The sequence below is a fragment of the Rhinoderma darwinii genome, chromosome 4 (assembly GCF_050947455.1).
Source record: "Rhinoderma darwinii isolate aRhiDar2 chromosome 4, aRhiDar2.hap1, whole genome shotgun sequence".
In the NCBI taxonomy this organism is placed as follows: domain Eukaryota; kingdom Metazoa; phylum Chordata; class Amphibia; order Anura; family Rhinodermatidae; genus Rhinoderma; species Rhinoderma darwinii.
The window spans coordinates 355,081,182-355,096,375 of record NC_134690.1 but is presented as its reverse complement, the minus strand read 5'-3'; the positions used below and the strand labels follow the sequence as shown (position 1 = coordinate 355,096,375).

The window sequence follows — 15,194 nt, the reverse complement described above, 5'->3', positions numbered from 1 at the left end:
CATACCCTGTGGACAGCGCTTGATTGGAGCCAATTTCATCCTACAACAGGACAATGACCCAAAGCACACCTCCAAATTATGCAAGAACTATTTAGGGAAGAAAAAGGCAGCTGGTATTCTATCTGTAATGGAGTGGCCAGCGCAGTCACCAGATCTCAACCCCATAGAGCTGTTGTGGGAGCAGCTTGACCGTATGGTACGCAAGAAGTGCCCATCAAGCCAATCCAACTTGTGGGAGGGGCTTCTGGAAGCATGGGGTGAAATTTCTCCCGATTAATACAGCAAATTAACAGCTAGAATGCCAAAGGTCTGCAATGCTGTAATTGCTGCAAATGAAGCAAAGTTTGAAGGAGAAAATTATTATTTCAAATAAAAATCATTATTTCTAACCTTGTCAATGTCTTGACTATATTTTCTAGTCATTTTGCAACTCATTTGATAAATATAAGTGTGAGTTTTCATGGAAAACACAAAATTGTCTAGGTGACCCCAAACTTTTGGACGGTAGTGAATATATATATATATTTATATGGGCTGGGATACCAAAGGGCATTTTTTGCATCTTTTTTGCTGTGTTTTTTAACCATGTGCATTTTTCAATTGCGTTAGTAAAATTTGCATGTTTCAGAATGAAATTCATATCTTCGTACAAAATTAGAAACTACACAGTCGAGTCACATTATTATGACCACCAGCTAATATCCGGAGTAACCACTGTGTGCAGCACGGACAGCAGCTAGACGGGCTGGGAGTGACTCAATAAGGTGCTGGTCGGTTGTCTCAGGTATCTGGAGCCGTGCTGATGGCAGTGCATCCCATATTTGCTGGAGGGTGCATGGGGGAGGATCCATAGAGCGAACAAGACGATGGAGGTGGTCCCACAGATGCTCAATTAGGTTCAAGTCTGGCAAATTAGAGGGTCAGGGAAGTATTTGGAAGTCTTGGTCGTGCCCTTCCAACCACTATCAGATATTTCTAGCCATGTGACATGTCGCATTGTCTTGCTGGAAGACTCCATCTGCCCCAGGGAAGACAAACAGCATGTATGGGTGGACATGATCTGCAATGATGGATTCATACCCAAATCGGTTCAAAGTGCCTTCCACATGGATGAGTGGGCCCAGAATATGCCATAAAAAAAATCCCAAGACTATAACGCTGCTGCCACCAGCTTGTGTTCTTCCAGGAATGGTTGGAGGGTTGCTCTGATGCTTCTCATCTGACACGCCAACGTTTATCCGTTCGATGAAGCAGAAAACGTGACTCATCGGAGAAGGCAACCCTTTGCCAATCATCAGTGGTCCATTTCCAATTCCGATACTGCCGTGCAAATTGAATCCTTTTTTTCCGATGAATCTTTGTTAGCATAGGAGCAGTGACCATCCGTCTGCTTAGGAGCCCCATACGCAGTAGAGTTCGCTGAACTGATGTTTTAGACACACGTCTGGTTGTCCCCTGGTTGATTTTCATGGTGAGCTGCTCCACTGTAGTGTGTCATTCGGCCCTCGCGCACCTTCGTAGCAGACGTTCACCTCTCGCATCAATAGCACCTGGTGCTCCGCAGTTTCCCTGTTGCTTATTCCTTATGGTGTCATTTGTCCACTCACGATGCACTTTCACCACAGCAGCACGCAAAGAGTTCACAAATTGCGCTGTGGGAAAAACACTGCCATCCTTGGTCCGAAGGCCAATAATCATCCCTTTTTGCAACTCTGATAAATCGCCCCTTTTACCAATGGCAACAGCAAGTCATATATGTTCAGACAGCCTATCGCACACCTTATATACCCACCAATCCCACCCACTACACATCACTTCCTTCATGGGCTACGCGCTGCCGACTTTGAAAGTAGGAGGTGCTCATAATAATCTGAATCGACTGTGTATATGCCCAGCATGGCAAAACAGACAGTGAAACAACATGCAGATCCCACATGAACTTTGGACGGCAGTCAACCAATTAAGGTGCTGATTGCCTGTGTAAAAACGGCCAAAGAAAATAACACTTAGGCTGGTTTCACACATCGTGGTCAAAATCGTGTCATTTGGCCGATATTTTGTGAACAAACGCATTGTGACAGCTACGTAAAAACCCAGCCTTAGAAGACTACACAGTTAACATCAGCCATTGTTTTTCTGCAGTTCCATATAAACAAACGCAGGTAAAAAATGCAGCAAACGCACCCTGTAGAATCCACTGACAGGTGAAGTGTATAATATTGATTATCATGTTGCAATGAGATATGTCAAGGAGTGGGAAAATGTAGGAAGCAAGGGAAGCAATCAGTTCTTGAAAGTGTTGAAAGCAGGAAAAATGGGCAAGCGCAAGGAGTGACCGACAAAGCCCAAATTGTGATGGTTAGACAACTGGGTCAGAGCAACTTCAAAACAGCAGGTCTTGTAGGGTTCTCCCGGTATGCCGGGGTTAGTACCTACAAAAACTGGTCTAATAAAGGACAACCGGTGAACTGGCAACAGGGTCATGAGTGTCCAAGGCTCATTGCTGTGTGTGAGGAGAGAAGGATAGCCCGTCTGGTCCGATCCCACAGAAAAGCCACTGTAGCAGAAATTGCTGAAGAGTTAATGCTGGTTATGATATAAAGGTGTCTGAACACAGTGCATGGCAGCTTACTATGTTTGGTTCTGTGTAGCCCTGTCCTCTGCCAAATCGTCTACAATGGGCACATAAGAAACAGAACATAGCCATGAAGCAATAAAAGAAGGTGGCCTGGTTTGATGAATCACATCGCTTACCTGGGGAAGACATGACATCAGGACTTACTATGGGAATAAGGAAAGACGGTGGAGGCAGTGTGATACTCTGGGCAATGTTATGCTGGGAAACCTTAACTCTTGGCGTTCATGTGGATGTTACTTTGACATGTACCAGCTACCTAAACATTGTTGCAGACCAAGTACATCCCTTAATGGCAACGGTACTGTATTCTCTAATAGCAGTGGCCTCTTTCAACAAAATAATACGTCCTGCCACACTTAAAAAATTGTTCTGGAATGATTTGAGCAACGTGACAAAGAGTTCAAAGTGTAGATGTAACGGCTGCCGCGCCGTTCCCGCCATCCCCACGGCCTCTGCTCTGGTTCCGGCTTCCTCCATTACCAGCTGCTCATCCCGAGCTCCACTTACCCGATCCGGACCCTCTGCTGGCTCTGGACGGTGTCAGGCAAGTGCATCCCTTACCTCCCTCGGTGGCAGTCATCCTCGATGTGCGGCTGCAGTCACTAGAGGGCACGCGCGCTGACTCATCCTGTCTTAAAGGGCCAGAGCGCGCCTTAATTCCTAAGACTTCCTATTTAAGGTTCCTCCTCCCTTGCATCCCTGCTTGTTCAACCAAGTTCCCAGTGAGTTTCCCTGTGCCCTGGTTCCCTGTTTCCGTCCCTTCTGCCCTTTGTCTGGATCTCCCGTTACTGACCTCTGCCTGAACTTGACTATCCCTGTCTGCCGCCTGCCTTGACCTATTGCTGCCATACCCGTTACGACGTCTGCTGCCTGTCCTGACTTCTGCCTATCCATCTGACCGCCCTCTACCCGCTGTGCCAAGCGTTGCCTGGGTTCCAAGCACCAACTCCCAGACGACACCGAGGATCCACGAACAAACCGGTGAGAACCGTTATAGTAGACTTGTCTCAATCTGATCAAGCATCTCTGGTATATGCTGGAAAAACAAGTCAGATCCATGGAGGCCTCACCTCGCAGTTAATGTCTTGGTGCCACATACAACAGGACACCTTCATAGGTCTTGTGGAGTCCAGAGTGTCAGAGCTCTTTTGGTGGCACGAGGGGGACCTACACAATATTACGCATTGGTTTTTAATGTTATGCACGTTACGCGATTACTTCTTTGCGCCGCTTGCGTCGTTGAAAGGCGCTGATTGACAGGCTGAGTCATAGTGCCCTGCCAATCAGCGCCTTTCATAGACGCAAGCACCGCGATGATGTCATCGCGCCCCTTGCGTCTATGAAAGGAGCTGATTGTCTGGGCAGAACAGTATATATATACTAGTGTATATATACTGTAAATTTTGTGACTATTAAAAGTCTAATAGTCAGAGGAATTTCATGACCAAATAAATGAAAGAGGCCAAAGTTTGAGTGCATCAAAGGAGTTCTTTCCTCCCAGACAACCCCTTTAATATGAGAGCCGCTGCAAAGATCAGCCGATTGCAGAAGGACTGACCCCAAGTCCCTCAGCAAAACAACTGGTATATAAATGGCTGTTGTAATACATGGATGGGCTGAGTCTGCCAGAGCAAGAACTTTTTAACGGCTCTCCGCACTGATTCATAGAGGGTGGGCCCGAGCAGGCGACGTCCGTATTCTTCAATAGGCCTTACGGACTCTTTAATACAGGTCATGGAACTCTAAGGTAAATCTACTAATCTTATTTAGGGATACTTTATTCTTTATAATACACTCCTCAGCTGCTTCAGAACCACTTTTTTAAGGGTAGGGGTATGTTCACACGGCAAACAAAAACAGCTGTTAAATAAAGAGCTGTTTCCAAGGGAAAACAGCCTCTGATTTTCAGCCGTTTTTTAAGCATCAAGCTTATTTTTTATGCGTTTTTAACGGCCGTCTTTGGAGATTTTTTTCTATCGACCCAATGAAAAACGGCTCCAAAAATGTCTCAAGAAGTGACATGCATTTGATGGCTCAAGATGTGACATGCATTTGATGGCTCAAGAAGTGACATGTATTTCTTTTTTACCAGGCCTTTTTTTTACGCGGCATTATTAAAAACGGCTGCTTAAAAAACACCCCGTGGGAACGGGGCGCCATTTTTTCCCGTTGAAATCAATGTGCAGCTGTTTGGAGGCGTTCAGCCTCCTCATCTTGAGCCATTTTACGGCCCAAAAAACGTCTGAAAATAAGCCGTGTGAACATACCCTAAGGGAAGATTCCTGACCACCATTGCTTGATTGACATGAAACACCCCATTGCTTTTATAAAGATAAAAATAACACAAATAGTTTGCAGCATGTGAGGTGTGTATTATGATTTCCTGCACCATCTGGAGCACAGTACTATATAATGCACTCTGCAGCTGCTGCGGCACCTCTTTTTTAATAGAGAGGAAGCACTACAACAGTAGCTATTTAGCGCCACTCATCTCTGCATTATCATCCGGTTCTCACATCAGATTGTGAAGATTATACAGATTTTCTAGACACGTGTCAATGGATAATTTACATTAACAAGTATTATACTAGGGTATGGCTCTTTAAACCGTTCCCTAGTATAGTTTAACTTATAGGTTCCCAATGTACATACACCTGAAGGTGGGTGATGGAAATGGAGGAGATGTGGAGCTTATCAGCTGCTGACGGAATGTGGCTCACTACCATGTAACAGAAAAATAAATGTTTTTATCAGCACAAAGCACAACAAAAATTGGCAGGTTGAAAATTATTTTCCTAATGTGTAAATATTTCCACATTTGAAAAAAATGTTGTTGAATCATGGTGAACTGCCGAGGCGTTTCAGTTAATGCTGCATCTGTGTAGGAAATAAACAAAAATGATTCCGAGATAAACACATTTATGATCCCAGTTTATTTCATTTCAACAGATAACACATGTGACACTTTAAAGGCATGTGTATCGATGGGCAAAAAAAAAGAAAAATTCTGTCAGAAAAGTCACGCGTTGGAAAAATGTTTTGCCTTCAAAGATTTTACATACTCTTTTTATAAAAGATAACATTTAATAATATTTGCAAAAACAACCTATTCTCTAAAAAAAAGTCATCCCAGCGATCAACTGAAGTCCGGCTCCTGGAACCCCCAGCAAACAGCTGATATACTGAGGCACATTTCCTGCAGCCACACAATTCCCCTTCAGCAGATCCACGTAGTATTACACGGTGCTCATTTTAGTAAATGGGTGACCATGTAATACATGGCTGGGCTGAGTCCACCGGAGCAGCAGCTCTCCACTCTGGCTAATAAAAGCGGACCCCAAGCGACGTCTGTATGCCCTAATAGGCCATGTGGGTAGGGGTTGAATTCATGAGGCAGTCCCTTCAACGCCTAGCAATTCTGATTTATCTGTATTATATTCACATTCAGATTTATCTGTACAATCCATAAGTATTTCTGTTTTATGTACAAAGCTTGATGCCATATTAAATTAGCTTTGTCTAAAGAAAATGTAGGAAGAGTTGTAAATTACCTCTAAATAATAAAACAAATAACTTGGGGGGGGGGGGCTAAAAGGAACATGGCTACTTAGGTATATTGCACCACTAGCAAACTAACCATTTTCTATTGTTTTTGTATACGAGTTTATTCATAGTAGTATTCCAGCAAACAAAAGAAAATAATCAATTTGACGGCTATAGAGACAACTAGTGATGCGCGAATTTCCTGAAATTCGTTTCAGGGCCGATTCTATCAAATCAGCCCCCAAATTAATTTCGGTCCAAATAAATTTACTGCAAATTGCAAGTCCCCTGATAGCCCTGTCAGACTCTCTAATGTCTTCTAGGACTGAATAAAACTGAGATACATTCCTAGATGACTTCAGAGAGTCAAACAAGGCAATCGGGGCATTTGCGATTCTACAAAAATAAAAAAAAATACTATACTCACCACCTCCCCTAGTTTCTCGTAGCGACGCGTCCTTGCCGTCAGGTGAGATGACGTAGCCGTCCCATGTGATCGCTGCAGCCAATCACAGGCTGCAACGATTAAATGAGACAAAACTACGTCATGACATGGTTGTCCCATGTGACCACTGCACCGGTCACATGGGACAGCTACATCATAACATAGTTTTGTCCAATGTGACTGCTGCAGCCAGTGATTAGCTGCAGCAGTCACATTGGACAGCTATGTCATCTCACCTCGCTACAGGAGACCAGTATGTATTTTTTTTTTTAATCTTTTCTTCTCCCCTCTTTTTTTTCTATAAACTGCAAAATGAGTTGACAAAACAAAAATGTAATTCATGAGACTTCCTTTTAAGGAAAAAAAAATACAGCTGGTGTTGCTAGCTGTGCGATTTCGGCTTTTGTAAGTAATTTTCAATGAAGACTTTAGGCTGGCTTATGCATTTGTGTTTCTAATTACTTTCTGAAAGACAAATGCACATGACACATTTATTGTCAGTGTTCCCAATGTAAACATCTTGTTTGACAGATATCGATGAATGCAGAACATCCAGCTATTTTTGCCAGTATCAATGTGTTAATGAGCCTGGAAGATTCTCCTGTGCATGCCCAGATGGATATCAACTTGTTGGAACTCGATCCTGTCAAGGTATTTATAGTTTTAATATAATTTCACTTCCAAATTGTAAATATTTTGTTTTGAGATTGATAATTATGATTGATTTATAAATATTTTCTTAACACATTAAGACATAGGTTTAAATAGGTAATGGTATGTCAGAAAATTCTTTATTGTCTGACTGACCATTCGGGCAATAGGGCAGTGCCCCAGTGCCCATGCCCCTTTAGTCAGTTTCAACACTTCTCAATATTTAAAAGGGTTGTCCAGGATAAGAAAAAAAAAAAAAGCTTTTTTTCCCCCAGAAACAGTGCTACATCTGCCCATTCAAGTAAATGGGGCACAACTGCAATACCAGACACAGCCTCTAGACAGCAGTTGCGCTGTTTTTAGGAGAAATAAATCCTTTTTTCTAATCCTAGACAAACTCTTTAAAGTGCCTGCAATAAAATGAGTTATAGTGGTTGGTAAGGGTCTCTATGACTTTTAAACCCCAGGGGCCCAGATTACACTAAATTCACCCGTTGTTGTTGTTGTTGTTGTTGTTGTTGTTGTTGTTGTTGTTGTTTTTAATTATTATTATTATTATTATTATTATTCTCAACCAAGGCTGGTGACATTAGTACAAAGTTAGTTGATATGTTTAGTACATTTATATAAAAATACTTTCACAAGAAGAATATAAATCTGCATATTTTTGACCTAATTATTAATTAATGAATTAATGTAAGTAATTATTGTAATTAATGTAAGTAATTATTGTATCATATAACACTAGTGAAATTTGAATTTCATTTTGCATTGTAATGTAAATTATATATACATTAAATATAATATTATGCTGCTAACTCAATGTAATAATTTGTGCGCAGCTATGATGTAGTGTATGCTCTATATATTATATTTGCAAACCAATGAAACAAGGAAACTATTATTGTATGTTTTACTGTCACATAGAAAATATGATAGTTAAAGTGATCCAATCTAAAACGCACCTATAAAATTACTTCTGGTATGATATGTGCATAGAGTCATACTACCACTTCCGACCTCGCGCATACATGTATAATTGGATGTCGGAAAGAAGCCAATGCAGCAATTAGCTCATCTTACCTGATCCCCGGCTCCTCTTAGCCCCAGCGAGTAGCTGCTATCTCTAAGGGAAGCCACGTCTAGATATACATTCTAGCACTTACGGCAAAGGAAATGCAGCATTACATGGCAGACATTAAAAAGAATGGCCGTCAATGTAGTACTATGATGGGACGGGCCTCACCAAAATGGAAACGGCTCTAACAGAGCTTCTCTCTGTTCTGGCACAAAAGGGGGGGGGGGTAATATGGGGGACCCTCCCTTTGTAATGTCCATATACACTAATAGGTCTGTAGTTTATGGGATTGATATTAAAAGTATGAAGTAAAATTTTTGTCCCAGTTATTAAAAAATATTTTCCCAATTTAATATATTTTCAGACATAAATGAATGTGAAAGTAACACTCACGACTGTGATGAAGATGCCATGTGTTGGAATTACTATGGGGGATTCCGATGTTACCCAGCAAACCCCTGCCAAGACCCTTATGTTCGTATGTCAGATAAGTAAGTACATTAAACATATTATGTTCTGTTTCTTTTTATTATTTTTTTTAACCTGGCCATAGACATGAGACTGTACCCCCCGAAAGCAGATTTTGGGTAAAGAGAGATCAGACATATTGGATAAGTCACTGCCACAGGTGTCTCGCCTTGATTTATTCTCTCTCCTCATGAGAAATAGCTGCCAGCTGAACAAGTTTTCAGTCAACAGCTATCTTATGTGTATGGCCACATTCACAATTAAGCTGTTTGGTACCTTTTCTATTAGGCCCCATGCACACGGCCGTGCTCGTAATCACGGTCCGCGATTGCGGACACGGCCGGCTGCTGACGGCCGCTTGCATTTTCAGGCCGTGCTCCCATTCTAAGTATGGGAGCACGGCTGGTAAAACACGAAAAAAACGCACATGCTCCATAATTCCCGGCACAGTTCTACGGCATGGACACCCATCCATAGCGATACAGAACGGTATCCGCGGCCAATAGAACTGAATGGGCCCGTAATTATGGACCGTAATTGCGGTCTGTAATTACGGGCGATTTTATTGTCATGTGCATGGGGTCTTAATGTCTTTTTTATTTTCTCATAATTTTCATGAATGAAACAGTATAGGTTGACTTTCACCTTTTTCAATTATGGTAATTTTGACACAAAAACATTGACATTTTTTATCTGATCAAGATTGTCATTAAACAGAGAACCATTAAAAATATTTCCATTCAATAAAAATGCTGATGACTCCTTTTCCAGGGATCAATAATATGACTTGAACCTGTCTGTTCAGCAGTCCAACCTACCACTACACCATGTAGATATAAAATGATCAGTCTGACTTATATCTTTACACTTAACTTTAAAGCAAAGTTATTAAAAACAAATGAATAAACAATAGTTTTGCGGGTAGCAATCACTACATTGCTAAGTTGTGCACAATCAAGTTTCTCAGAAAAAGGAGATTTCTTTTAGAAGGTACTTGCAGCACCTCACTTCCTTGCCCAATGTGAAAATCTTCAATGGCACATAGTAAAACACGAAAGAAAGATACAGTATAAGGCGCCATAAGGGCACACATAGCTCAGGAAGGGGAAGTGTTAGGGTAAGTTCACGCGTAGCGTAAATACTGTAGATTTTCCACAACGGATTTCTTTGTGGGAAAATCCGCAGCATAATATAGTACCAGCAAAGTGGATGAGATATGAACAAATCTCATCGACATGCTGCATAAATGCTTAGCGGAAAAAAACACTCAAATTGACCTGCAGTGCGCTTTTTTTAGTCCGCAAAATGTCAATTGTATTTGCGTAAACATTGCTTATTTGTTGCGGGTTTTCCTCATTGAATTCAATGGGAGGTAAAACCCGCAACAAATAGAAGATGTTGCGTTTTTTGCAGCGGAAAAGCAGTGAATCTGCCGCAAAAAACCGCAACTCAAACAAAAAAAAATCTTATACTTACCCAGAATTTGGTGTTTCTTCAACCAGGCTGGCCTCCTTGGATGACGTTTCATCCCATGTGACTACTGCAGTCAACCACAGGACATGGGATGAAACGTCAGGAGGCCGGGCTGCAGGATGGCATAGGGATGCGTTGCCATGGCTACGTAAGTATGAATCCTTTTTTTTTTAGGTGCAGTTTTCCGCAGCAGACTTTTCGGTCGAAAAACTGCACCACAATTTGGTGCAGTATTTAGTCGGGAATTCATTGCGGCACACAGGGAGGATACACTGTGTGCTTTTACGCAGCGTATCCGCCCTGTGTGAACATACCCGTATACTGTAGCCCAGCAGGAAAGATGGGAAAAGGTGTCCCCATTAGAGTGGGAAGTAGTGAATTGGGAAGCATGTCTTTGTGGGATCTGATGGAATGCTCAAATTGGGGCATGGTAGCACATTGGATCATAGATGAGCCTACTGGAAGTCAATGAACTATAGTTCCTGGTTCCCTTTCTAAGAGAATGAACAGCTTCTATAACACCCATGCTTGGTAGGCTGCAGTAGTGTTCTTAGTACATAGACCATTAAGACATGCAAGATCTGGATTTAGGACACCTGGGGTAAGCTTATTGGGTCTGGGCAGTAACCTGTACAATTTCTTGAGGAGACCCATGGCAAGAGTGGGTGAAACGTTATGTAAAATAGCAGAGCTCTGAACAGACACTTCTGGTGAAAGGCTATATCCCCCTATTTAGTATTTATGGTGAACATCAACTCATTGGTTGTAAATATAAACTACTGCAGCCATAAATGTGTTATCAAAATTGCCACCGATTTGCTCATATGGCAAATAGTTTATTTTTCATTTATTTTTTTTGCAGCCGCTGCGTCTGCCACGTTACAAATCCTCTTTGTCGAGATCAACCCTACAGTATTGTCTACAAATACATGAGCATTAGATCCAACCGAGCCGTACCTTCTGACATCTTCCAAATTCAGGCAACATTAATCTACTCTAATACAATTAACACTTTTAGGATTAAATCTGGAAATGAGAATGGGGATTTCTACTTACGGGTGAGTTTATTACATCAAAATCTTAATATATTTATTTAATCCAATGTTTCTCTAGTTCTGTTTTGTGGCGTTTCTAATGGTGGCACTACCAAGAAAATTCCGACTTCCTAATGAATAATCTATGCCAATACCTTTCTTTGTGTGTTCTTAGGAATGTAAGCATGAGCAAAATCATTTGAATCAAAGTCATACATTTCTGAATGTGTTTGGATACAATTGTTACAAAAAATAGAAATTTGCTCTATATGGCAAGACAGTAAAGGCCCATACTGTATATAAGTAATTATTATAAAGAAGTTTAAACAGCCGTTTATTGTTTACTTAGTATAAATGTGTCTTAAAGGGGTTGTCTCATCACGTCGACACCTTTTCATATTGAAGCTGGCCCCATGATCCGATGACTACTGTAGGTCCAACTTTAGAAAACCCCTAGGAATCAGTTGTAATCAATAGGGGAAGTTCCAGCTGGCCAAATGAATGGTTCTCCATTCGGTACATGGACGGTCCAGGTGCGCCAGAGCGAGAGCCATTGTTTGCAGTAGCTCGCTGCTCTGGTTAATAAAAAGGGTTCGTTTGATGAGCCAACTCCTCTAAACTATATTTAAAACAAACACATTATTTTTTGGAAATGGTAATAAAAAAATATTTCAACAGAAAAGAAAATATCTTCCTGACTGTATCAATAATTGTCATTTACATTCTAGCATACAAGTGGAGTAAGTGCAATGCTTGTCCTGATCAAACCATTAACTGGACCAAGAGAATACATTGTTGACCTGGAAATGGTGACTGTCAACAGCCTAATGAACTACCGCTCAAGTTCCATTTTACGACTTACTATAATCGTTGGCCCATACGTATTCTAGTAACTTCACAAATCACAACATTCCCTACTGAAGGCAGTAACGTATTCCACTCTACATAAATCACCTTTTATTTATAGATGGTTTTTCTTTCAATCACATTGTATACATAGACCACTCACATCTGTTTGTAATTTTATTTCAAATGCAATTTTCATTTCTGTCAACCTGAATTCATAGTATATAGTTAGGCCTCATGCACAAGGCCGTGCCCGTAATCACTGGCCGTGATTGCGGACATCGCCGGCCGCCAACGGCCTTGGACAGCTGCCCACATTTTCGGCCCGTGCTCCCATACAAAGTATGGAAGCACACCCAGTTGTCAATTTGTTCATACATTTCCAGGAGGAATAACAGAGGATCGGCACAACACAGCGTTCTAAAAAAATACTCTAGAATTGCTAGATCATATGGAATGCAAATATTTACTAAAAACGAGAGGTCCCTTTAATAAACTGATTTCTTAGAGTTTAGCTCACTCCAATAGAATGACTGTCTACACTGTGAGTGATAACACATTAAAGAATTCCTTCTATTATCCACATATGCAAGAATTTCAAACATTACGACAATTATATTTTGTTCATACCATGTAAATATATTTCTAGTAGATATGTTCAATTTATTTGTATTCTTGAAATTTTGTTCCTGCCTGCATAACCTTCAACTATATCACCTTCAGTTGCTTTGTTTATCATACTATAGAAAAGTTTTGAATTAGTTTACATTGCTTTCGTTATTTACACATAGGCTATAGAATTACATTCAATTCAATTCAACAATGTGTTACATCATGGAAAAGCAGGCCTTAAATGATCTTTATTGTCTACTGTCATTGAAATTTCATTGACATTGAGTATTTCAGTTAAGATATTTATACAGGGCTGCAATTTATTATTCTTGTAAAAATACAGTATGAAGAAGCTATGAAATAAATATCCTGAAATACTAATTTAAAGGGGTATTGCCAAAATCATAAATTATCATCTATTCACAAGATGGCTGATTATTTTCTGATCACTGGGGGCCGGGGAGCAGGTGTCCTAAACCCCCCGTTCTTTCTACTCACTGCTCCATCGCAGTGAGGTCAATGAAGGGAGCCACAGTCGAGCATGTGCGCTGCCGCTCCAGCCACAATGTATGGGAATGACGGAAACAGCCGAGTACAGTGCCCGGCTATTTCCGTCATTTTCATAGACAGTAAATGGAGCTGGACCGCATGCTCGACCGCCACTCCATTCAAGCTCCACCTCACTGCGGGGAGTGCAGTGAGGAGGATCCAGGAGTTTGGGACCCCCGTTCTCACGATCAGTGGGGTTCCCAGTGGTGGGGGCCCTAGCAATCAGAAAATGATCACCTATCCTGTGGATAGGTGATAATTTATGATTTTGGGAATACCTCTTTAAAAGGGGTTTTGCCTGAAATTTACACACATGTCCATCATGATCAATAAGAATCTAACCCCCAAAATAACAACAGAGCAAAGGGGCCACATCGTGTCCATACATGTGGCTGTGCCTAGTTCTATACTACTGCTGCTCAGTCCCATCCAAGTAAATGGAGCTGAGCTGAGGGTGATTTGCAGTACTAGGCACAGCAATCTGGCTCCTTAGTCCTGCTGATCGGGGGGTCCAGGATAAGACTCCCCAATCACATATTGATGATTTATTTTAAATAAATTCCTGAAAAATCCCTTTTAATGTTTTAATTAGACAAAACACCAAATTCTAAATTCTTCTAGTCTGGTGGCTCTTCTATCAGGACACGATCACAGGTTTTAGAGAGGGGAAGTGACAAAGTCCATGGGTACCACAACATTGGCGCCCCTTTCAGTTGGCATGTTTTAGCCTATAGGAACTGACATGGGGACTGTCAGCGACACCTGCAGACTGTGAAGGAAGAACTGTCAATACATGGACATTATAAAAAAAAAATCTGTTAATATTGCCATTACAAATTGGTTAAAAAAAATTGACAATTTTTTAAAAATCTGCTTCTATTTATAACGGAACTAGTTGCCAAATTTAGTAACATTTTTAATTATATTTGGTGCATTCATAGTATAGCAGACCATTTTGTGAATCAGACAGATGTTCACAGCAATGTAGCTGTCTATAAGGCATGGTATATGATGATCTGATCATCCGCTTTCTCACAAATATTTTACCATCTCAAACAACAAATATCCAATTAAAATATATTTTTAAAAATACTAATGGAAGTTATATTAACATATTGGGTAGTATTAACAATAATTATATACACAAGTTTAACTGCAAACACACCATAGACATACAACCTATAAATGTGGTGGAATAAAGGGATTTAAAGGAAATAAGACTGCACTGCGTTGTGAAATAACAGATACTGCAAAACGTCGCTTTTTTAATCTCAAATGATAAAACATGTGTTATGTGTTTGTCCGAAACACGTGAACAGAAATACTTGTCTATATCTTTTGTGATTTTTATGATTCCATATTGATTTCATTATTTTGTATTCATGTATTATCAGGGCATTCTTACCGCTTTTAGTTCTTTTCTTTAATGTACAAAGTTTTTATTAAAATAAATATTAAACTAAAATGGTCATTATTTTATTGATTAACTTGAAAAGATATTGTATGAACTGTTAAAATAATGTAATAGAATGCATTGCATGTAAGGATAAAGCATATGCTGGTGTGTCAATTGGTGAATCCCATCATTGCTCTTTGCTTCACAGCACAATGGTACGAAGATAATTCGCAAGTGATCTTACGGTTACATGCTACATATTCAGTCCCTGTTCACATCACAATTGGGCTATTACAATGTTACCGAAGGTATGCCCCAGATGTACGCAACTGTATGCCTATACACATATGTGTATATAGAAATATATATATATACACCTACAAAACTATGAGACTAGGCACAGTGTCACACAATGGAAAAGGCGACATCGCCGGAATGAAACACATGGGATGTACTGGCGT

General features: G+C 40.6%; 1 protein-coding gene across 1 annotated transcript in view; it reads left to right on the top strand.

Annotated features, from left to right (window-relative positions):
* The window catches only part of EFEMP1 (EGF containing fibulin extracellular matrix protein 1), a 72,185-nt gene extending 59,960 nt beyond the window's left edge, over positions 1–12,225 (top strand). The window contains exons 8-11 of the mRNA XM_075862985.1: positions 7,158–7,277; positions 8,720–8,846; positions 11,159–11,354; positions 12,059–12,225. Coding sequence (XP_075719100.1) covers positions 7,158–7,277; positions 8,720–8,846; positions 11,159–11,354; positions 12,059–12,220 — 605 coding nt within the window. The 3' untranslated portion in view covers positions 12,221–12,225. The remainder of the gene's footprint in view (positions 1–7,157; positions 7,278–8,719; positions 8,847–11,158; positions 11,355–12,058) is intronic.
* The last annotated feature ends 2,969 nt before the right edge of the window (positions 12,226–15,194 follow it).